At 39.9% G+C, this 21,940-nt stretch overlaps 1 protein-coding gene across 7 annotated transcripts in view; it reads left to right on the top strand.

Moving 5' to 3' along the window:
* Nucleotides 1-21,940, top strand: part of SPTAN1 (spectrin alpha, non-erythrocytic 1) — a 46,914-nt gene that overhangs the window by 6,712 nt on the left and 18,262 nt on the right. For 4 of the 7 annotated variants that reach the window (XM_064727517.1, XM_064727513.1, XM_064727516.1 and 1 more), the window contains exons 2-28: nt 1,763-2,002; nt 2,620-2,745; nt 4,077-4,217; nt 5,205-5,351; nt 5,920-6,053; nt 6,684-6,828; nt 6,907-7,061; nt 8,282-8,417; nt 8,830-8,931; nt 9,149-9,286; nt 9,714-9,824; nt 10,267-10,344; nt 10,519-10,674; nt 11,011-11,215; nt 11,340-11,521; nt 11,794-12,037; nt 12,346-12,468; nt 13,177-13,394; nt 14,131-14,223; nt 14,557-14,691; nt 15,087-15,235; nt 16,606-16,665; nt 18,800-18,998; nt 19,562-19,666; nt 20,169-20,192; nt 20,547-20,582; nt 21,567-21,614. In XM_064727517.1, the coding sequence (XP_064583587.1) occupies nt 1,766-2,002; nt 2,620-2,745; nt 4,077-4,217; nt 5,205-5,351; nt 5,920-6,053; nt 6,684-6,828; nt 6,907-7,061; nt 8,282-8,417; nt 8,830-8,931; nt 9,149-9,286; nt 9,714-9,824; nt 10,267-10,344; nt 10,519-10,674; nt 11,011-11,215; nt 11,340-11,521; nt 11,794-12,037; nt 12,346-12,468; nt 13,177-13,394; nt 14,131-14,223; nt 14,557-14,691; nt 15,087-15,235; nt 16,606-16,665; nt 18,800-18,998; nt 19,562-19,666; nt 20,169-20,192; nt 20,547-20,582; nt 21,567-21,614 (3,627 nt within the window). In that variant the 5' untranslated portion in view covers nt 1,763-1,765. The remainder of the gene's footprint in view (nt 1-1,762; nt 2,003-2,619; nt 2,746-4,076; nt 4,218-5,204; nt 5,352-5,919; nt 6,054-6,683; nt 6,829-6,906; nt 7,062-8,281; nt 8,418-8,829; nt 8,932-9,148; nt 9,287-9,713; nt 9,825-10,266; nt 10,345-10,518; nt 10,675-11,010; nt 11,216-11,339; nt 11,522-11,793; nt 12,038-12,345; nt 12,469-13,176; nt 13,395-14,130; nt 14,224-14,556; nt 14,692-15,086; nt 15,236-16,605; nt 16,666-18,799; nt 18,999-19,561; nt 19,667-20,168; nt 20,193-20,546; nt 20,583-21,566; nt 21,615-21,940) is intronic. The other 3 variants (XM_064727519.1, XM_064727518.1, XM_064727515.1) reach the window with 1 other exon arrangement.

Genomic DNA, 21,940 nt, shown 5'->3' with positions numbered 1-21,940 from the left:
CACAAAGCAGTTTAAAATAAGTGGTTTTGGCATTCCAACACAGCATGACAGAGCAGGAAAGGAAGTTTTTAGCAATAACTTCCTTTCCTGGTGGAAAAAGGCTGTTTGAAAGAGTGCTGGAACAAACAGCTGCTTTCTCAGGGAACCATATCTGTGCCTGAGCTCGAGTTATGTTGAGGGGTTTGAGCTTTTAATACTCAGAGACACTAATCAAGTGGAGATTTTGGTAGCACTGCCAGGCAAAACCTGGGTTTCGTTTATGTAACACAGTCTGCACACACTGGGGTGGTTTTTTTTTTCCTTGCCCTCTTTTGACAGTAATGAGTGGAAGGAAAAACAAAGCAGAATTTTCTTTGCTTCCTGCAAGTGCCGCAGTGCAGCTGGGGCTGAGTTGATGGGAGCCAGGAGTGCTGCTGGCACAGCCCTCTGCAGGGTGGGGACCTTGCAAGGGCAGCTCAGGAATGTGTGGGTTCGGCCCCATATGTTCCTTTCTGTCACATTGTCCTTTTACAAGTGCTTGGAAAACGTGGCCCTGTAGATCACTTTCCAACCTGTGGAGTTTTCCATGCAATTATGCGAGATACATGTCTAATTAAAGCATGCAGGTAACTAATGACTAAATAACAATTTAATATTTAACGATGTGTTTTAACTGATTGTCCATGCCTTTTAGTCTGCAGTTCTAGTCTGGGTTTCTTCCCTGTCTGATAGGATTGAGAAGTACCTTTAATTTGGAGAGTGCAGAATTGGTAGAAAAGCATTGAGTGAGTGACTGGTGTAATCACTTGTACACCAAGACAGTAATTGCAAAATTGTTCAGGTGCAGAGTGTTTGTTGCAGCAACCTCTTGATATGCAGTTAGTTGTTAAATAAGTGGTTAAATATTCAAACTTCAATGATAATAATAGTTCCACTATTAAAATTTGTGTTAGATTTCTATTCTAGTGCCCAGATCTTTTACTGAAAATCAAGTTGCTTTTGGAAAAGTTGAGGTACTGAAAATTAAAGGTTGTTGCAATTTTAATAAAAAAGAGAAAAAACAGATCAGTAGTCAGGTCTTTGCTGCCTGTGGTAACAATATTAGGTTTTAGTGCATAAAGCAATGTGGAAGGGTTTTCAGTCAGAGCAAGATCATTGGTTAAGCAAAATGCTTTTGACTTACTTGACTAAGGTCACATCTGTGAAGCCTCTCACTGGCTTCTAAAAGGTTATGTGGAGAGTGACAGGATGGGTTTGTAACTTTTTAAATTGAGAGAATAAAGAAGAGATGCATCAGACAGAGTGTGGGTCTATATATGTATGTAAGTGTATATAGATACATGTGGGCCACTTGACTGTTGTTCAAAGAAGAGTAATATTCTTTAGTATTGAATATTTTAAATAAAATATTTAGAGATATTTTATGTTGTACAAGAAGTATGTCTGTATCCACACACATTTGTGCACAAACCCACATTTTTAGCTGTTGTGTTGGACACTTGCATGCTACAGTTTGAGATGACACAGACTTTACATGACTGCAGCCATATTTGTCCAAAGCAAATAGGTGTTAAATGTCTTTGTAAACTTTCCTTTACCACTTTCTGCTAGAAGTGTGCTTTTATTTATATGCAAGGTTTTATACACATACCTGCACACGCAGAGTAGGACTGTAAGTAAACCACTTGTGATCTTAAAAAACCACTTTTTTCTGCATGAATCTCTTCCTGATCTACCAATGTTTTGTAAGACAAACATAATGGAGTTTTATTTCTGCTTTCAGAAAATGGACCCAAGTGGTGTAAAAGTGCTGGAAACAGCAGAAGACATCCAAGAAAGGCGCCAGCAAGTTTTGGACCGTTACCACAGGTTCAAGGAGCTCTCTTCTCTGAGGCGCCAAAAGCTTGAGGATTCCTATCGGTTCCAGTTCTTCCAGCGTGATGCAGATGAGCTTGAAAAATGGATCCAAGAGAAACTGCAGATTGCATCTGATGAAAATTACAAAGACCCAAGCAATTTGCAGGCAAGTCCTCCTGCCACTTTCTATTTCCTGTACTATTGATTTTAGGGTGTTACAGGTCAGCTGGGATAGAACAAACACAGAAATGAAACTTGATCTGAGAGTGAAGAAAGATAGATGCAAATACCCATGACCTTGCAAAGTGCTCTTCAAAAGCCTGGCTTTTTTGCTGATGTAATAGTTCTAATATGGATTAGATGCTACATCAGCATAGAAAAAGTTTCACAGTGTAATGTAGTGTTAAAGCAACTTTGTTTAATCCTGCAGTTTGTTGGATGCTTTAACTCTGTGAATAAATGTGAATTATTACTTATTGTTTCCACAAAAAATATATATATTTGTAGGAAGTAAGCTTCTGTGGAAGAACTAGCTGGCAGGTTCTTAGGGGTTTGAACACTGTCATGTGCAAGAGCAAAGACAAGAAATAACAAACTGAAACTGGGGTGTTTGAATCCACCTGTTGATCCACCACATGATACAACTGATTTCAACTGTGCAGTTTTAGTATTTGTTTGTCAGTCCTGAATATGCATAAAATACACTTAAAATCTTGCTGTTGGGGAATGTGGAAGAGTCCCTGCACCAAATCTCAGTTGCATTCTTTGATGTTTTCCTTTCAGGGGAAGCTGCAGAAGCACCAAGCCTTTGAAGCTGAGGTGCAGGCCAATTCAGGAGCCATCATTAAACTGGATGAGACTGGAAATCAGATGATCAATGAAGGCCATTTTGCATCTGAAACCATAAGAGTGAGTTTTAAAGCTTTTTTCCCTCCCTGCCTCTTACAGGCCTTTCCTTAAGCACTTTGTTCAGATTGCACAGATAACTCTATATTCAAAACCCCTCTTTAACATTCTACAGGTATTTGATTAGTGAAATCATGAAAAGATTTGTCTTTGTAAAGCTCAGAGGTGGTTTTCTCTTTCACGAGCACCCAGCTCATACCTTCTTTTGGATCCAGTTCTGAGGAGAGCAGTTTAAAGCTGAGATGTTTTTGTGGTGATTATCAAACTTAATTGGATAAGTTGAGCATTTCATTCTAACTTGCCTTTACTGGTTCAGTCCTTCACGCCATACCGGACTGCCCAGCGCCCGATAGTCACGGCCACCCAAGTGGGCTCCCACATACGAGTAGGTGAAGCTTGTGGCTCTGCAGTGCAACTTGGTTTTGCAATTTCTTCCTTCCTTAGCTGACAGTTTGCACCATCCTTCTGGGCAGTGCTCAGAGCTCTTTCCTCCCTTGAAACCTCTTTAATTGAACTTTCTGAGTGGATCAAGTGGTATCCACCCATGATGTTCAAAAGCTTCTCTTGAATGACTTTCAAGTTTCAGGTCTCGATGAGCAAAGTGTAATAGACAATGGGTGGAGCAGTTACTTTCCTGTTTTGCAAGTTGTGTGCATGTGTGGGAGTGTGGTTTTACTTTTTGTTGTCTGTAAAGTTTCTAGTGGCTCCCAATAGTATTGAGAGGCCAACTGCAGCCAGAGAAACTCAGTATTAAAACTAGTAATTGCTCCTAGTATGTCCATATCATGTCACTTCACAAAGTTAGCTAAATATATTAGGGTTAAGTGTTTAGTGTTAGGAGAAGTGGTTAAAAGACAGTGAAATTGCATAAGTTTGACTTAAAGCAAATGTGTTGTCTTACATAAGAATAAATTCCCAAAGGAAGATGCATTTATTGGGAGTTGACTTTCATAAAAAAGACTGAACATTTGAAGGGGAGAGCAGCAAGTTTTTGGCATGACTTCATATTAGCATAGAATTTAAATCAAATTTTATCTCAAGGTATTTTGCTCATAGTTACTTATAGATAGCTATTTGATAGCTTCATTAATTAATAACAACTCCATAAATATTCAGTTCAGAAATTTCTAATTTTGTGTTACAACACTTTGCATAATTTGAAAACTATTCACTAAAGATAAAATCATTATGTTTGTCCCTTGCCCTTTGTCTAAAGTAAGATTTAGGATCTTACAACTTCAGAACAACAAATAAATCTACTGTTAAGGACAGGAAGGGAATAAATCCCATCTTCCTTGACAGGGGATTTTAATAACAACATCCTTTTGTTTCAGACTCGGCTGCAGGAGCTGCACCGACTATGGGAATTACTGATGGAAAAGATGAGAGAGAAGGGAGTGAAATTATTGCAAGCACAGAAGTTGGTGCAGTATTTACGGGAATGTGAAGATGTCTTGGACTGGATCAATGACAAGGTGTATAATCACCTCCCTTTATTGTGTCCTTGATGGGAAGTTTGATGTGTTTGTGTGAAAAATTTCTGTCAGCAAAGAGTTGCTGGAGGTCAGGTAGTCTCAGAAAGCTTGTAAAGGCACCTGTATGTTTTATTTAGCTGTTCACATTGCATCAGCAGTGTGTGTGCAAAGTACTGCTGGTTTTTTGCAGCCACAATAAAAGTTATTAGTCTAAGAGGAAGCCTGTTTGTTGGAGAGTACTTTTAGAATAATCAATTCATCCTTTGCTTTGAGAAGACAAATAAAATTCAAGTTTCCTCTAAGGGAAATCTTCAACATGTAAAGCAAATATTTTAAAATAAATATTCTAAATTATTTGTTTCAGAAAGGAGCCAGCCCAAGCAACAAGCAGTGTGTAGATAGTTACTAAATGATTGGAATATCTGTAGATATTGAAAGGACATGAACTGCAGGAGGACTGTTGGCTCTTGATTCTTTGAACTCTAAGGAAGCAAACCACAAACCACACTATCAAAAGAAAAAAAGCCACAAAATAATCACACTGGTTTCCTTAAATGATGGTTTGCTATTTTGTATCATTGTGGGTTCAAACTGTAAACCATGTGTAACTGTCACTGAATACAACACTGCACTTCTTGTGCAGAAATCTTGCATCAGAAGCCTGCAGCAAATGCCCATAAACAGTGTAAAAAGGAACAAATTCTAATCATTCTGTGTGGCAGGGATTTGTACTTGAAAAATTAAGATGACTAAGGAAGAGGAAAAAATAATCACCTTAGTGATCTAGCATATTTTCTGTAATAATGGGTAGATGCTGGGGCAGGGAATGGAGTTTAATGAATAAAATTCATAGTTTTAAGTCTGACCTTGAACACTGTGATTGTCTTTGACCTATTGAAAATTAGGACATTGTGGTTCCTAATTTTAATAGTGATTTCCCATAGGATATACTGAAATTAACTTTTTTTTTTTTTTTCAATGTGCTAGGAAGCAATAGTGACATCAGAGGAGCTTGGACAGGACTTAGAGCATGTTGAAGTTTTGCAAAAGAAGTTTGAAGAGTTCCAGACAGATCTTGCAGCTCATGAAGAAAGAGTAAATGAAGTGAACCAGTTTGCTGGCAAACTTATCCAGGTAAGCATTAATTGGTGTTGAAAATCTCTCTTGGCAAGTCAGTTACCACAGCAAATATTTGTAACTTCCCCTCTTTTTCCCCCTGGTTTGGGGCAGATCTTTAAGCTTTGCTCTACTTGGCTTTCTTCACCTTAAATGGTCACCATTTGATTCACTGGTGGTTCTGCTGAATAACTGCCCCATCTGGGAATGCTCCTGAAAATGTGGAGAGCTGTGATTAGTAACAGAAACTGTCATATTGGGGTTAAATTTATTTCCCTTGGACAGGGAGGTTTAATATCTCTTCTGGTTTGATATCTGGGGCCTGGTCAAGGATGGAGGCCGGGCATTCCAGGGAAAAAGAGGATACTGTTTATAGCCCTCCTGCCATGGGCTAATCAGCATATAGGGAAAACACTACATGAGTATTGAATGTTTGCACAGTGAAATTTCAGGGAAACTATTGAATTGGGTGATCATCTGGAAAGGACAGTAATTATAAATTGATCTCTTGAAGACCAGCAGCGTTTTGTCAATGGATGTAAAAGCAAAGAACATATGAAAATAGCATTTTTCCTTTGCTTGCCAGGAAACACATCCTGAAGAGGAGCTGATAAAGGGCAAACAAGATGAAGTAAATGCAAGCTGGCAGCGTCTGAAGGGACTTGCCCTTCAGAGGCAGGGAAAACTCTTTGGGGCAGCTGAAGTTCAGCGTTTCAACAGGTATGAGCTTGGCTGGATCTGCTGAATGATGTAACCCTTGTGTGGGTGTTTAATGATGCATTCAGCTGCACACAGTAGTATGAGAGGAGCTACTGTCTCCTTTTGCTTTGCTCTTCTGCATGACTTGCTGAATGAAGACCTCGTTGTTCTACAATTACTTTAGATGGAGCTTTTCAGAACTTGGCAGTTTTGCTCTCTTTTCCTCTGAGGGCTTTTTCCCCCCAGTTCTGTCCTAGATGAACCTTAAATGGGGTGTGCTTTTTTTATTGGATGTCAGCCCGGTTGTTCTGGAGGCTCTGAGCAATGTCTTTCTATTCTCATCTCCATCTACAGCATTTTGAGATTTGCTGTAATTAAGTTGGGGAAGGGTCCAGAGTGGGAAATGGATCCACTCCATGACAGTGCTCAGTGGTCCTGTAATTCCTGGGGGACAGTGGCCTGTTAATGTGCTTCTTGAGATGAAGAGAAAGTCTATTTATTTGTTTTTTAGAGGATGTTTGTAGTTGGCTGCAGTGTTTATATATATGGGTTTGTATGCTGGTATGTCTGGCACACGTATGGGAACACATCCTGCTTCCTTCCTTTTTCCATACAAGACAATCTGCTTTCAATTTGTGCTTTGTTTTGAAGGGATGTGGATGAAACAATCAGCTGGATTAAGGAGAAAGGGCAGTTGATGGCCTCAGATGATTTTGGCAGAGACTTGGCCAGCGTGCAGGCATTGCTGCGCAAGCACGAAGGCCTGGAAAGAGACCTGGCAGCTCTGGAGGATAAGGTACCTGTGAGATGGATTTAAATGAGGTAACCAGCTTGGAAAAGGCTGGAAGCTCACTCTGTTTGTGCCTGGGTTTAGGTGAAGGCCCTGTGTGCAGAAGCTGACCGTTTGCAGCAGTCTCACCCAATAAATGCTTCCCAAATCCAAGTGAAACGCGAGGAGCTCATCGCCAACTGGGAGCAGATCCGCACGCTGGCCGCGGAGAGGCACGCTCGCCTCAACGACTCCTACAGGTGGGACATGCAGCAGGACAGGGCTGCTGCCCTCCTGGGGCACATCTGACACAGGCCTCCTTGAAGGAGAAGAAAAAAATGCCATTTCCAAAATTTTGGGATGATTTTGGCATTTTAAGAGCAGTCTCGTTCGCTGAATTCTATTTGACACTAAGTTCTTGTAGTAAAAGAAATATTTATGTGATTGAAAAATTACTGCAGCTTTTTGTTATTCTCTGGGTGGATCAACTATCAAAATAGACAGTGATGTTTAGGACATTTGCTGTTTTCTCCGTCTGAGACGTGCATTTGGAAGTACATTATTTGAATATGTTTCAGTTTTGCTGGAAAAAAAGGTTTTTTAATACTTTTATTACAAATCTGTTCAGTAGTCTTTAAGAGTCTCTATGAAGACTGAAGTATGATATATTGTTTGATGTATTGTCTGAGACCAAATTAATTCCTTGTTTCTATGGTAGTTTGTTTTTTTTTTTTTGCTGTGGAATTTGTGTTCATCCAGTCTTGTCTACACTAACCTGGAATCTGAAACATAACCTGTTAGATTACTGTTGAGAAGCCATTCTAAAAACAAACTAATCCCAATGTGGTGGTTAGTTTACATCCTTTCTGGCTTTGTTTTTCTGCCCTTTGTTCCTTCCCACAACGTGGGATTTTTGGCAGTGGAGACCCACACAAATAATCTTTTTCTTTCCCTTCCCTGCCATAGTCTCTTCAGAGCAATTAACAGCAAATATAAAAGGGAACCAGAAACTGATCACATTTGCTGATAAGTGTTAAGCATATGCCAAAGGCAACAACTGAAGGCATTCTGGAAGGAATTTGAGGATTTGTTTGCTTGTTTTAGGGCTGGGGCATGTGCAGTTGAAATTTTCTGTCAGTTCCCTCCCCCACACACTGTTATGACAAAAGCAGCCCTGTGAATTATCTTGAGAACTATATTTTGATTTCTGTTGTCCTCAGTGTGTAGTTAGGAATATTAATTTTGTTTACAATATAAGTTATATGCAAAATATATCTTTGAGACACAACATTTTAATAACTTCAAAAGACTTTTTTGATTGAAAGCATATTTAGTTATTTAATATTCTGAGCAGATTTTTGTGTTGTTTTATTTGTATCTAAAGAACAGCTTTTATGTTTATAACCCTTTCTTTGGGGAAAGGGGAGAGAAACTCTGCAAATTAATTATTCCTAATCATTTTTTGCTTTGCTTACCCAAGGCTGCAGCGCTTTCTCGCGGACTTCCGAGACCTCACCAGCTGGGTGACTGAGATGAAGGCTCTGATAAATGCAGATGAACTTGCCAATGATGTGGCTGGGGCAGAAGCCCTTCTAGACAGACATCAGGAACATAAGGTAGCGTGGTTATACAGAAAATCCAGTCAGCAGCACTCTGATTTGTGTGTCTGAGTCAGTGCTGTAGCCCTGGAATGCTTTGATCATGCAACAGACACAGTACTAGAATGCTGTCTTGATTGAATATTCTTAAATTGTTTCTAGATGGTAGATATATAGTAAGTATTTAAGAATGCTTATGATAATATTTTATAAAAAGTAGGCCTGATAGCAGCCAGTTGGACTAATGATTGTTTTTGTTCTCCATCATGAGGAATTCCTATAATTAAGCAGAAAGAATTCAGCTCAAATTAACTTTTAGTTTCATTTTAATGTAGAAATTTATACCTACCTTATGTGCATTGTAAGGTAATTCTGACACTCTGTGCTGAGATAAATTTTGGTAACAGCTTTTTCACATGTCCTTCCATAGGGAGAAATTGATGCCCATGAAGACAGCTTCAAATCTGCTGATGAGTCAGGCCAGGCTTTGCTCTCTGCTGGGCACTATGCTTCTGATGAAGTTAAAGAAAAGGTAAGCTGAGAGCAAGAGCTCCTAGAAGAATTTTCTCTTTCTTCTGTGTCCCTTAATTTAAAAGGATGATCACATCAGGAACTGGAGATTTCATTGTTTACACAGGAGGTCATTTTCAATTCAGTGCTAACCACTTTTAGAGTCCCAATTTGAGTTGAGATGGAAGTGAACTAGAGTGTTGAATGAAATTATTATATTTTCTTTCCCCATCAATTAGCTGACCATCCTCTCAGATGAAAGGTCTGCCTTGCTGGAGCTGTGGGAGCTCCGCAGGCAGCAGTATGAGCAGTGCATGGACCTGCAGCTTTTCTACAGAGACACTGAACAAGTTGACAACTGGATGAGCAAACAAGAAGTGAGTGCATATCTTTGAATTCTCCAGATATGGTGAACTTTAATTTCTGGGTAGTCTTTTGTAAGCTCAAGCAATTGGTATTGCCTGCTGGCAGTGCCATGAGCACCCACGAGTGAGTGGGTGCTGTGCAGAGTTATTTATCTGACTGCCTGAAATGGTGCAATGGCTGTTTCCATCAAATGCTGAAACTATGAGCTGTGACAAGTGGGCTTGATGTGGCTTTTGTGTGTGTTAACTCTTGTAAAATGCTGGTTGAATAAGAGGCTAAAAAGAATTATTGGCTGTTAGAAGCATAAAGCAAACACCATGCCATCTTCACCTTTCAGTAATAACGTATGGCAAGAAATATCCCTGGCTGTGCTTGAGCTCACTTAGAGCAGCTGAGTGTTGAAACATAAAATAAAACTTGTTTGTGTCCTTACTTCAGGCTTTTCTGCTGAATGAAGACCTTGGTGATTCTCTGGACAGTGTGGAGGCTCTTCTGAAGAAGCATGAAGACTTTGAGAAATCCCTAAGTGCCCAAGAGGAGAAAATCACAGTAAGGCATTGACATTAGGCCATCACTAAATGGACAAGAAGTGAAACAAGGGCATTTATTCACTGGGGAGGAGACACTGGTGGTAAAGGATGGGGTTGGCTTTGCAGAATGATCTTCTCTTATGTGCAGTGTATTAGCTCTAATTGTCTCTAAAATGGAAGAGAGTGGATAAGTATGGGATAGGACTTGATTCTGTCTCAGAGCCAGGTAACCTGGTGCATCCTTATCATACCAGCACACAGGTGGATGAATGTTTGTCAAAAAACTGCACTCTTCCACATGGAGAGGATGAGGATACAGAGAGAAAAGGGTGTAAGGATAAATCTGCTAATGGCTTTCTGCCAGCTTTACTGTGATAAACTTTGGGGAATTGATATACTAAGCAAATTTGCACAAGCAATTTCTATTACACCAAATAAATGGAAACTTGTTTTCCCTCTAGGCATTAGATGAGTTTGCTACTAAGTTGATTCAGAATAACCACTATGCCATGGATGATGTTGCTACACGCAGAGATGCTGTAAGTATCCAAAATACATTTGGACTGGAGGCGTTAAATCTTGTTCTGCTCTATTATTTTACATGGTTTGACTTCAATATAGGATAAATCAGTGGAGTTGTCCCAAGAGGGATACAGTGATGGTTCTTACGAGCTTCAAGAATTTAAAAACCTTTTCCTTTCTTCTTTTTTCAGCTGCTGAGCCGCCGAAATGCCCTTCATGAAAGAGCCATGCGCCGCCGCGCTCAGCTGGCGGATTCTTTCCATCTGCAGCAGTTTTTCCGAGATTCTGATGAGCTCAAGAGCTGGGTTAATGAAAAGATGAAAACTGCAACTGATGAGGCCTACAAGGTAAGCACAAAGATGAATGGTAGAATGCTTTTAAGGCAGTACTAGGCTTAATCAGTCTAATGACACGAAGCAAATGTTGCTGATAGTCAGTGGCACTGATGGCAACAGGAGGAATTGTGTAATTTCTTCCTGACCCCAAGAGGCATTTTCCCATCATGCAGTAACTGTCCCTATCCAATAGCTTAAGAACTATGATTTAAGGCATATTTTTGGCACCAGATCCTCTGGTTACACCATAGCATGTCAATGAATGTAGTCCAATTTCAAAAATTCTTCAGAGATCTTTGGGTCCTGGTTTTACACTGAAATCTTCTATTTTTCTTTCTTCATCTGTAGGATCCATCAAACTTGCAAGGTAAAGTTCAGAAGCACCAGGCTTTTGAAGCAGAGCTGTCTGCCAACCAGAGCCGGATCGATGCCCTGGAGAAAGCTGGCCAGAAGCTCATTGATGTCAAGCACTACGCGTCCGACGAGGTGGCAGCTCGCATGAATGAAGTCATCAGCTTGTGGAAGAAACTTCTGGAGGCCACTGAGCTCAAAGGTATGACTTGCTTAGAAGAATATGGGCAAAATTCTAGAGAGTTTTAGCTGGGAGAACACAGGAAATGAGTTCACTTCAGTTTCCACTTGACTTACTGTCCTGTTGTCTTGCCTGTCTCTCTCAGGTATAAAGCTGCGAGAAGCCAATCAGCAGCAGCAGTTTAATCGCAATGTGGAGGACATTGAGCTCTGGCTCTATGAAGTAGAAGGACACCTGGCTTCTGATGATTATGGAAAAGATCTTACTAATGTTCAGAATCTTCAGAAGAAGCATGCACTGCTAGAGGCAGATGTTGCTGCCCATCAGGTAAGGAAATAATTTTTATTCCTGCCTTTTCAGATCTACTCACTCAAAAGATGGTGTTTTCAGATATGCTCAATCAGAGACCTTAGCAGGTCTGGTTTTTATAATTTTTTTAGCTTTGAGTTTTACAGTTTGCTTCTCAGAAATAATTTTAAACTAAAACATAACTTGTATGTCTCTAAAATATCTTTATAACTTTCATAGAAATGAGCTTCTCAGTCACTGCAGCCACCTCACAGAAGTTCTGACCTAATGGTGTCGCTGATCAATTTTAGGATCGGATAGATGGCATTACCATCCAGGCACGCCAGTTCCAGGAGGCTGGGCACTTTGATGCTGACAATATCAAGAAGAAACAAGAGGCTTTGGTGGCTCGTTACGAAGCTCTGAAGGACCCCATGGTGGCTCGCAAGCAGAAACTCGCGGATTCTCTTCGCCTGCAGCAGCTTTTCCGTGACATTGAGGATGAGGAGACCTGGATTAGGGAAAAAGAGCCTATTGCAGCTTCAACAAACAGAGGTTGGCCCATCCTGGGATCTCTAGGATTCAGATGTCAGATATTGCTCTATTATAAATTGTATCTTGATAGAACATTCTCTGAAAATTTGTGTAATTAACATTGCCCAGAGTTACAATTTGCCATTGCCTTGAGTCTCTGTTATTTTGCTTATGTAATTGCAGTGGTAATGTAGTTTCCAGAGTACTTTGTCCTCATTGTTAGAGTTCTCCCTGTGCAAGTTTCTGTATTGCTGGCTGCAGCTGCCTTGAAATTTTTGTTTGATTTAGTGACTCTGATTCAGCTGATTTAATTATTTTGTATCTTTCAGGCAAAGACTTAATTGGTGTCCAGAATCTGTTAAAGAAGCACCAGGCTTTGCAGGCAGAAATTGCAGGCCATGAGCCTCGCATTAAAGCAGTCACACAGAAGGGAAATGCTATGGTGGAAGAAGGTACATCTCAATATTTTTTAACTCTGGCAGTCTTTGTTCTCTGGCCCAGCATAGTTAAGAATTACTGCCTGATTTTAGCCTGATAATAGGCAGGTACCTGCTAGCAGGATGAACTCCTGGTCATCCTTGCACCTGAAAATAAAAATAGGTTCCTAGATGGGAACCTGTCTGAATGTTGACAGATCTGTCTACTCTTGATGAACACTTATTTAGTAATTTTGTGCCTATTGTATTTAGTCCCTATAATTAAATCTGTTACAGGGCTCTATCTGAGGTACATAATCCTGATGTGAGAGAAAATTCTCTACAAAGACAGTAGTTCTTGCTTTTAAATAAATAGGCATCTTTATTTCTGACTGGGTGTTTTTAACATGAAAATTTGAAAAAATATCCTGCAGGTCTGAAATAATATTTGTCTGCTACCAGAACTCTGGAAAGAGATGACCTTTTCTGTTTCATCATTGAGAAATGTTATGGTGTGTCTCATTTTATTCCTATTGATTAAGATATGCTGGTACAGCTTGATTTGCAGGTTGTGTTTTCCAGTCTGAGGCAAAAGGACCAGCTGAGTTAGGTTTTTATAATTCTAGTCTAAATAGGCTTTAATTGGTCTGATTTTTTTGACCTTGAAGAATTACAAGTAATCTTTTAATGTTTATTGCTTTTGTGTGCTGAAGTCCTTCAGTTCCCTCTGCTGCTGTTCCACAGGACACTTTGCAGCTGAGGATGTGAAAGTCAAACTGAACGAGCTGAACCAGAAGTGGGACTCTCTGAAAGCCAAAGCGTCTCAGCGGCGGCAGGACCTGGAGGATTCCCTGCAGGCTCAGCAGTACTTTGCTGATGCCAATGAGGCCGAATCCTGGATGAGGGAAAAGGAGCCCATTGTAGGCAGTACAGACTATGGGAAAGATGAAGACTCTGCTGAGGTATTTGAGATTCTTGTTTAAATCCATTTTGCATAAGTACAGTGAGGATTTGTCCAATGGTAAAAAATGAGCTGTGATAATTTCAGGATTCTTGAGGGCGGATTCTTGCATCAAGCAAGATTTTGGCTCTTAGTCAAAAGATGACATATTTTCCTGTGTCTTAGTTGCTATTGCAACTATGTGAAATTCTGCTGCTCAGTATATTAAACCAACTGTGAGGAAGCTTTACCTCTGTATGCGCTCTTTTACAAAGTTTTGTTTTTTTAAGTATAATGAAAATAATATCAGCAAATTCCTCATGGGATGAGCATTTCAGTACGAGTCTGGTTTTCAGCAGTTCATTAGCCTGGAAGTAATTTTTTTTTGTCTGGATTTGTTTTATTGATATCATCCTGCAGTCAAACATCACATCCCAGGCAGTGCTGACTGACATTTTATCAACATGAAGTGCACTTTAAAGGCACACTTTAAACTTACCCGTATCACTCTGGAAATAGTTATTTCTGTTCAGAACAAAAGAATGTTGCTGAGATAAGGCAGAGGCAGAGCACCAGAAGCATTAGGCCCACTATCTAGCCTGTGAATAAATAGAAGTGATTATTCCCATGAGAGTCACAAGGCTGGCAGCTCTGAAAAACCCACATTCCCTTTGTATGGAGTCAAAGTATATTTTTGAAGCAGAGGCATATTTGTAAAATGGCAAGGTGTGTATGTTGTTATTATCATCCACTTTCAGGCTCTTCTGAAGAAACATGAAGCTTTGATGTCTGATCTCTCCGCTTATGGCAGCAGCATCCAGGCATTGAGGGAGCAGGCCCAGGCATGCAGGGTAAGGAAAGATGCCAATCATGTACCTAAAATTCATGGGTCAGCAAAAGGTAAAAACAAAGCTCAATAACAGTTGTTGGTTTTGGGAAGTTATTGCAGACTGTGCTTCATTTTCTCAAAAAAATTAGCAGTCTGTTTTTATAATTGTAAGACAGCTGTATTGTTTTGAAGTAAAACAATTTAATATGGTGGTTTTCAGGGTTTGAGCCCAGACAGCACCTAAAGTGACCCTACAGTAGCTTTAACTAAGGCTGAAGTCTATTTTAGGACAACAGCATTGATTGTAATGAACATGGAGCAGCTCATTTTTTCTTGTGCCTTTTTTTTTTTTTAGCAACAAGTTGCTCCCACAGATGATGAAACTGGAAAAGAGCTGGTTCTGGCACTCTATGATTACCAGGAGAAGAGTCCCCGGGAGGTGACAATGAAGAAGGGAGATATCCTCACCTTACTCAACAGCACCAACAAGGTGGGTTCTGGCCTCCTGCTTTGCTGCCCTGCTTGGCTCCCTCAGTGCTGTATGCTTTGTTTGGTTTTGGCACATTTAGTCCATGTCCCCATTCAGCACTTCAGCTGAACCTCTTCATTTCCATCGCTCCTCTACAGCTGCCAACTTTTCCAAGACAGGGCACATGTCTGAGAGAACTTTAATTCCCTGATGTGGAGGAACTTTTGGCCAAATACAAGAGGAGACGTCTTCAAAAGACTGTTTGTTTGAAATGATCTCCATAAAAGAGCAAACTGTTGAGAGCATCCCTGCTTTCCTTGTGTTAATAGAAGTCTCTGATTTGCAGCATTCACTTGCCCAGCATTCTTTATGCCTGATGATGTCCTCACAGAGCTTTGTGGTTTTTTTCCTTCCAGGACTGGTGGAAGGTGGAAGTCAATGACCGCCAGGGCTTTGTCCCTGCTGCCTATGTGAAGAAACTGGACCCTGCCCAGTCGGCATCGCGAGAGAACCTCCTGGAGGAGCAGGGCAGCATCGCGCTGCGCCAGGAGCAGATCGACAACCAGTAAGCTCTGACTGATGAGATGTGACACTGCCAGCATCTGCTGGCTTGGCCTTTGCTTCACAGATTGCCACCAGCTTAGGTTAATGCTTCTTACACTAGGGAGTAATTAATTGGAGCAAAACAAGGGACTCCTTTGCCAGAGGCACCGGATTCAGTTGCTTTATTCCTACTCTAGATTTTCTTGTTGCTTTTCCCATTTTTAACTGTTAAATTCATGACACTAGAGCTCAACTTACTGTCTGACTTGAATATTTTGTGTTCCTTTTGTTGTTGTACCTAACTACTTAACTTGTTTGTGGATTATATATGTCCTAAGCAACTCTTGTATATGTAGTTGTCACTTCTTAACGTGTGATCTGTTTTGAAAAGCTTTCTTAAATTTGATTCCTTTAAGTACAGTGCTCTCCCTATACAGGGCTGCCTCTGAAGGTGCCCTCCTTATGAGCTGGGGCTACTTTGCTCTTAGCTCATCACTTTTTTTTCTGAAATGTGGTGCCAATATTTGTTGCCATTATAGGAGCTAAAAGGTGTCCCCCCCCTTTTTTTTTTTTCAACTTTTATCATATTTTTTAAAAGAGCAGCCTATCGTTTCAAACAGAAAACTGCAAGGCTGCTTGGTAATGACCTTCTTAAAGCACATGGTGGCTGGAGATTAATTCAAGCAAGGGCTGTGGGTGATAGCTGTGAGTGCTAGCCCATCTTATCAAGCCACTTGAAAGCTGAAGCTGAAAGTTTTCTGTGTACTCCCATCTGTTTGTGCAGCTATGCTGTCGTTCTGTGTGAGAATTTCTTCCCACTCAGTTGTGTTGAGTCATCAGTTATTACAGTGCCATGCAATAATTACTAGCCTTAGCTCTAGAATTAAAAAAATAAAATAAAATCGCACAAAAAAACCCCCACCAACCCATAAGAAAAAACCTTTTTACCAGCATGAAGAAAAAATGCTGGAGAATTGTGGCACATTGGTCAGGATTTTAATAATATCATTATTAAATATCCCTTCAATCCCTACCAATATCAATATCCCTCCATGGGTTTGCATATGGATTTTAGTAACTAGAACAGGGTGCCTTATTTTAGAGCCAAGGAGAGGGGACCACCTTTTAGTTTCCAATCCCTTGGCACAATCATGAGGAAATGAGGAGACCTTATAGAGAGAGCTCAACTGTACTGCTGAGGTTTCCTTACATGAATTGTACTCCTGATCTGATTTGCTTTGCTTCTGAACAACACCTAATTTTCTCCATTTAAATGTGGACTCTTACCCATCTCCTACCACAGACCAGCCATGGATGGAGCTGCTGCTTTCATTATTTTTGTTAATCTGACTAATTTTTGGCATGCATTTGCTGTGCTCCCTGTCTGTGCAGGACTCTCATTACTAAGGAGGTCGGCAGTGTCTCTCTGCGTATGAAACAGGTCGAAGAACTGTGAGTAGGATTAGCCCTTTCCTAAACCATGCTGTCTCCACACTGTCACTGCTCATCCTCCCTTTGTTTCTTTCTTTGGGAATGCTGCTCCCAAGAGCTGTGAAGGAGGCCATTTCTGCAAGGAGGATTAGTTTAGATGAATGTGGTGATCTGTGTTGCCTCTGTTCCTCACAAGCAGCTGCTTATCTTGCTGGGCACCTCTGTGCTGCTGGATTGGTTCATGTTTATTCCATCACTCTGGTTTTGCTTACCAAAGAGGCTTTAGGGCTATCTGGACTGTTTTTCTTAAAAAGCATCGCTTACATTTTCTGAGGTGCAGATGGAAATATTAGTTTGTTTATATAAATATATATAAAATACATCTACCAAGTATTGCATCACATCTGAATGTCCTAAGAGTTTAGGAAGGGTGGGGCTGTCATGGTTTATCATACAAAGTGACATTCATGCTGGGTGCTCAAAAAACATTATTTATATAGGGTGATTATTCCTTCATTTTAACTTTAACTAAATTTTGAAATCTGTGTTCATGTCTCCTGGAAAAGATATCAAGTTTGCATTATACTGGTGGCAGTTGCTGGGAAATCCAAAGCCACAGTGTTCATTGGCTGTGCCTGGCTTTTCATACCAAATGTATTTCTTGAAAATTAAAAGTGACACTTTAATGTAAATCTCTCAAGTGTTGCAAAGCAGCTCTGAGGTTAGGTTTGCTTCTGAAAGAGTTTTGCCTCAGATCCTCTATAAGCTTTACAAGTACTTAATACCTAATGTAGTTTGCTGAGGCAAACAGCTGCAGTTAGGGCAGGCTTCAAGTCAGGCTAGAAAGTTTCTATTTAAATCTAATATGAAAGGTTCTTAAACTGCCCACTCTTAAACTACAGTAAACAGGAAGCCACAAAGTCCCTGCTTCCATGGAAGGAGAGCTGATTTATCAGTTTGGTATATAGATATTACAGCTCAGGATACTGAGGATTTTTTTGAAGGGACTTTGTCATCTCTGAGCTGTTGGTTAGGAAAACTCTGCAGGATTGAACCCCTCAGGCTGGGGGGTTGTAACTGCTCAGTCTGTGGCCTTGTGCTGTGGGGTGGGGAATGAAAACATCCCCATTTGAGGCCCTGCAGGTACCTCAGCAGTGTCTGGTATTATTTGATTTAATAACATCAGAAGGAATGTCCTTAATAATGAGAATCTATTGCTGCTGTTGATCACTGTGGTAGACCAATGTCCAAACTGATTCAGGACATAAAAAACCCTCCCAGATGCAGCTAAAATGTCTCATCTTCTGGAAGAGTTAAAATAAAGTAAGAATGAGTATTAAGTGTGGTTTTTCTGAATGCAGGATTTTTAAAAACAGGCATTATGCATTGCTAGAGAGATTTGTAATTCAGTATCAGTGACTGCAAAACTGCTCTTGGCTTTTTTCAGCAATAGCTTGGAAAAGTTCTTGTAGGATCATCTGTGTCTAGTTGATTACAAGATAGTTTTAAATAACTGGCTGGTCTTAATAGGTTTATTTGCCTGTGCAGATCAATCTAAACATGCTTGAGGTTTCATATTGTGTCTGTTCTAGAAGTAAAGCAGGACTAAAATCACTGATGTTGAGAATTCCACAGATATAAAAAGCGTACACTAAATGAGTTTAATGGATTTCCCAGTTGAATCTAGGTGTGTTATCAAAGATTCAGACCTTGCTTTAAACATTCAGCAGATTTTGCACTGGAAAATGGCTTGTGAAGGTGTTTATGTCCTGAGGCTGGTGGATTTTCATAACCTGATGGCAAACTTGATGTACTCTAGGAAAATATCCCTTGGCAAGCAAGAGCCTATGGAGTCATTCCTGCCCTGCAGTGATCCTGTGGTTTAAGAGCCTACCCCAGTCTAGGCTGTGATTTGGGTTTGCATTTGCCCAGTGAGGTGTTGCATGTGAGAATTCTCATTTTGGTGTGCAATCCATGTGGAGGAGAGACATGGACAATCTTCATTCCCAACTGCACATGAGTAGCTCATCCTGTAGCAGAACAGGACATAAGTTCAGGGATTCCCATTTTTGGGGACCCCAGTACTTAGGAAATTCCTGTGATTGGACTCAGTTCCATCTAATTGTTCCCTGCTTTCCTTTCCTGCTTGTCCCAGGTATCACTCTCTCCTGGAACTGGGAGAAAAACGTAAAGGCATGTTGGAAAAAAGCTGCAAGAAGTTCATGCTTTTCCGTGAAGCCAACGAGCTGCAGCAGTGGATCAATGAGAAGGAAGCAGCACTCACCAGTGAGGAAGTGGGTGCTGATCTGGAGCAGGTGGAGGTTCTGCAGAAGAAATTTGATGATTTTCAGAAGGTATGTTGTGGTGCTGCATAATGTGTATGTTAATTTTGGCCTTTCCCTTCAGGCTTTCTGATCGTGTATCCATGACAATTCTTCATAGCTGAGAAGGAAATATGGCTTTGATTGCACATAAAAGGTCCATAGAAGGCATATATGAATTTTTAAATTTAGTTTTGTGAGGATAGAGAATCCCATATTAAAGTGTCTTCAGTTTGATTACATTCCCCAGGTTGTTCCATGCTTCCCAGCTCCTAGAGAGCTGAAACTCTTTCAATGCTTTGCAGTAGAGTCTGCCAAGTTTTGGAGGAATTTCAGTTTGTGTAAAGCATAACCTTCAGCTAAGTTATTCCTATTGAAAGGGAAGATGCATTTGGTTTCCATCTGTACAGTTGTTTCCCTGAGATATGGGGGAAAAACAAATCCAGCAGCTGGGATTCCCTGGCACAGGATGGGAATTCAGGGTCACTGTGCTCAATTCCTGCTGTTCCCACACTGGGCTCTCCTGGGGAGCCACCTTGTTCCACGTGTTCTGCTTGGGTGAATTTTCATGCTGGGATATTTCCTGCTCTCTGTAGGATCTCAAAGCCAATGAGTCACGCCTGAAGGACATAAACAAGGTTGCCAAGGACCTGGAGTCAGAAGGGCTGATGGCAGATGAAGTACAAGCAGTACAGCAACAGGTGCTCTTTTTCTCTGCCTTATTCTAATCTAAGAAGCAAAATATTTTCCTTCTTTCTTTTATCTGTTGTCTTGGTCTGGCATTGCAAGATTCAGGCTGTTTTCAAGAGCTTTAGAATTATATTCTGTAATAATGCTAGAGCAAATTGCAGCAGCATCTAGAGCTTTTTCCTTTCTTTTCTTAGGAATGGAAAGCCTTTACAATAATATTAAAAGTCATAGAGAATCCGTGCATTAACTTTTCTTCATATAAATTTGAAATTTAGCATTTATTTATATGCAGGAAAATAGGTGAGGAATGCTAAAGGAAAAGAAAAATAGAGTGAAATTCAGAGTGGAGGGAGTTTGTAGGTTTTCTGTTTTGGTTTGGGGTTTTTTTGCCAGCTTTTTACATACTTGTGCTGTAAGTAATTTTATCCTGTGCCAACTAAGTGTGAAAATCATGTTGGAAAATCATTCTTTGAGTTAGAAAATAACACATTGTTTGTCCTGTCTCCTTTGCAGGAAGTCTATGGGATGATGCCCAGGGTAAGTGTTGATTTCTGAGGTGGATGGAGTGGCAATTGTAACAGGTTTGGGATGTACAAGGAGAAGTTCTGCCATAATTGTAGTTCATTTCCATGATGGAACTCACTAATGACTTGGAATGGACATTCAAAGATTATCTTATCTATGATCCCTTGATTTCCTGAGTGTCTTGCCTCACATCACAGATCTAAGCAACCAGCATAATCCAAACTGATACAAATACTTGCATGAAAAAAATGTATTTAACTCCTTTAAGGATTGAACACAGAGATATTTTCAAGATTTTTTTACTGTATTCTGATAGTTTTAGATTCTGCTTTGTATTTAAAGTTGTTTCTTCACTTTTTCAAACAGGATGAAACGGATTCTAAGACAGCCTCTCCTTGGAAGGTAGGTGTCATTGCTTAGTAGCACACAAAAAGAAAATAAAACAAAAATTACAGCATATAATCTTTTTTAGACCATTTGCTTCTCCTGTGCCATAGAAATTCTCAACAGCCTGGTTTTTACCTCTCTGCTACAAAACTCTGTTTAGTTTTGAGCTTGTAGTGTGAGGGTTTCAGTTTCTGGGCAGTAGATGTTGAATAATCCCTTGTTCACTCTGCATGAGTTCTTTGCTTTCTGCTTGCTACAACAAAAATGTTTTTATTCCTGAAAGTCAAGACCATTTATGTCAATACTTCTTTAGTAAGGAATATGCTGTATCCCATTAGTCATCTCCAGCTTATTTACTACAATAGTTAGAAGAAGCCTTTCTCCATTCATTAGAGGCTTACAATGGAAGAGCTGTCACCTGCTAAAGCACAAAAATATCTTAAATATTTTTTAAATTATCCACAGCATTTCATTCCCATGTTTTGTGTCTTGCATCCACCCTGTTAGACTTAAAGCTGCTTGTACATCTTTTAAGCTGTGTGAATGTGGGGAAACCAGGTTAGAAGGCAATATTTTGACTGAAAATGCAGCTATGTTGCCAGGAACTGATGACTTTTAAAGTATTTTTTTGCAAATTACAAACATGTACATTGAATGCTAAGAGTCTTATAGTAACTTAGCAAACAGATTTTGGAGGTTTTTAATTGATGTATTGAATGTTGCCTTTAAATTTCCTTCTCTTTGTCCTCATTAAGATTTGTTTGCTTCAGTTTACACTAACATGACAGTGCTTACTTCTGAATTCTGACTATTCTTACTCTGCTCTGTAAGACTGTAGGAATTAGAACCAATTATTCCTAATTGCTTTTGTAATTTACTTACATTGTCTTTCTTAGTGGTTTCTGTTTGGTTTTTTAAGGACTTTTTTTTCAGTCTGGTTGTGCTTTTGGCTAGAGTTGACTTCAATGTCATATTTTTTATTTCTGCCTTTTCACACAGTCTGCACGTTTGATGGTACACACTGTGGCAACCTTCAACTCAATCAAGGTAATTCCACAACTTTCTCTGACCTGATTTAGAACTTGTGAATATTTTTTACCCTCCTTTTCCATAGTCTTTATCTTGCATTAAGCTTTATAAACTCTTTTGAATCAATTTATTGAAAGAAGCATTACTATATACAGCATTTGCTTCTCAAGTTAGATCACTATCTTATATACATAAAATTATTTGATTTTACAGCTCAGGAGAAGCCTCTCAAATTATTTTGTTTAACTAAGCTATCTGAATTTGTGCATTCTTCTGGAATGAATCAGAATTTAGTAACCTTTATGTGTAGTGAAAGGCCAGTCTTGACTTTTCACTTGTCTCAT

Source organism: Zonotrichia leucophrys, chromosome 17 (genome assembly GCF_028769735.1).
Source record: "Zonotrichia leucophrys gambelii isolate GWCS_2022_RI chromosome 17, RI_Zleu_2.0, whole genome shotgun sequence".
NCBI lineage: Eukaryota > Metazoa > Chordata > Aves > Passeriformes > Passerellidae > Zonotrichia > Zonotrichia leucophrys.
The sequence above is the reverse complement of the archived record's forward strand: the minus strand, read 5'-3'. Positions and strand labels throughout refer to the sequence as shown.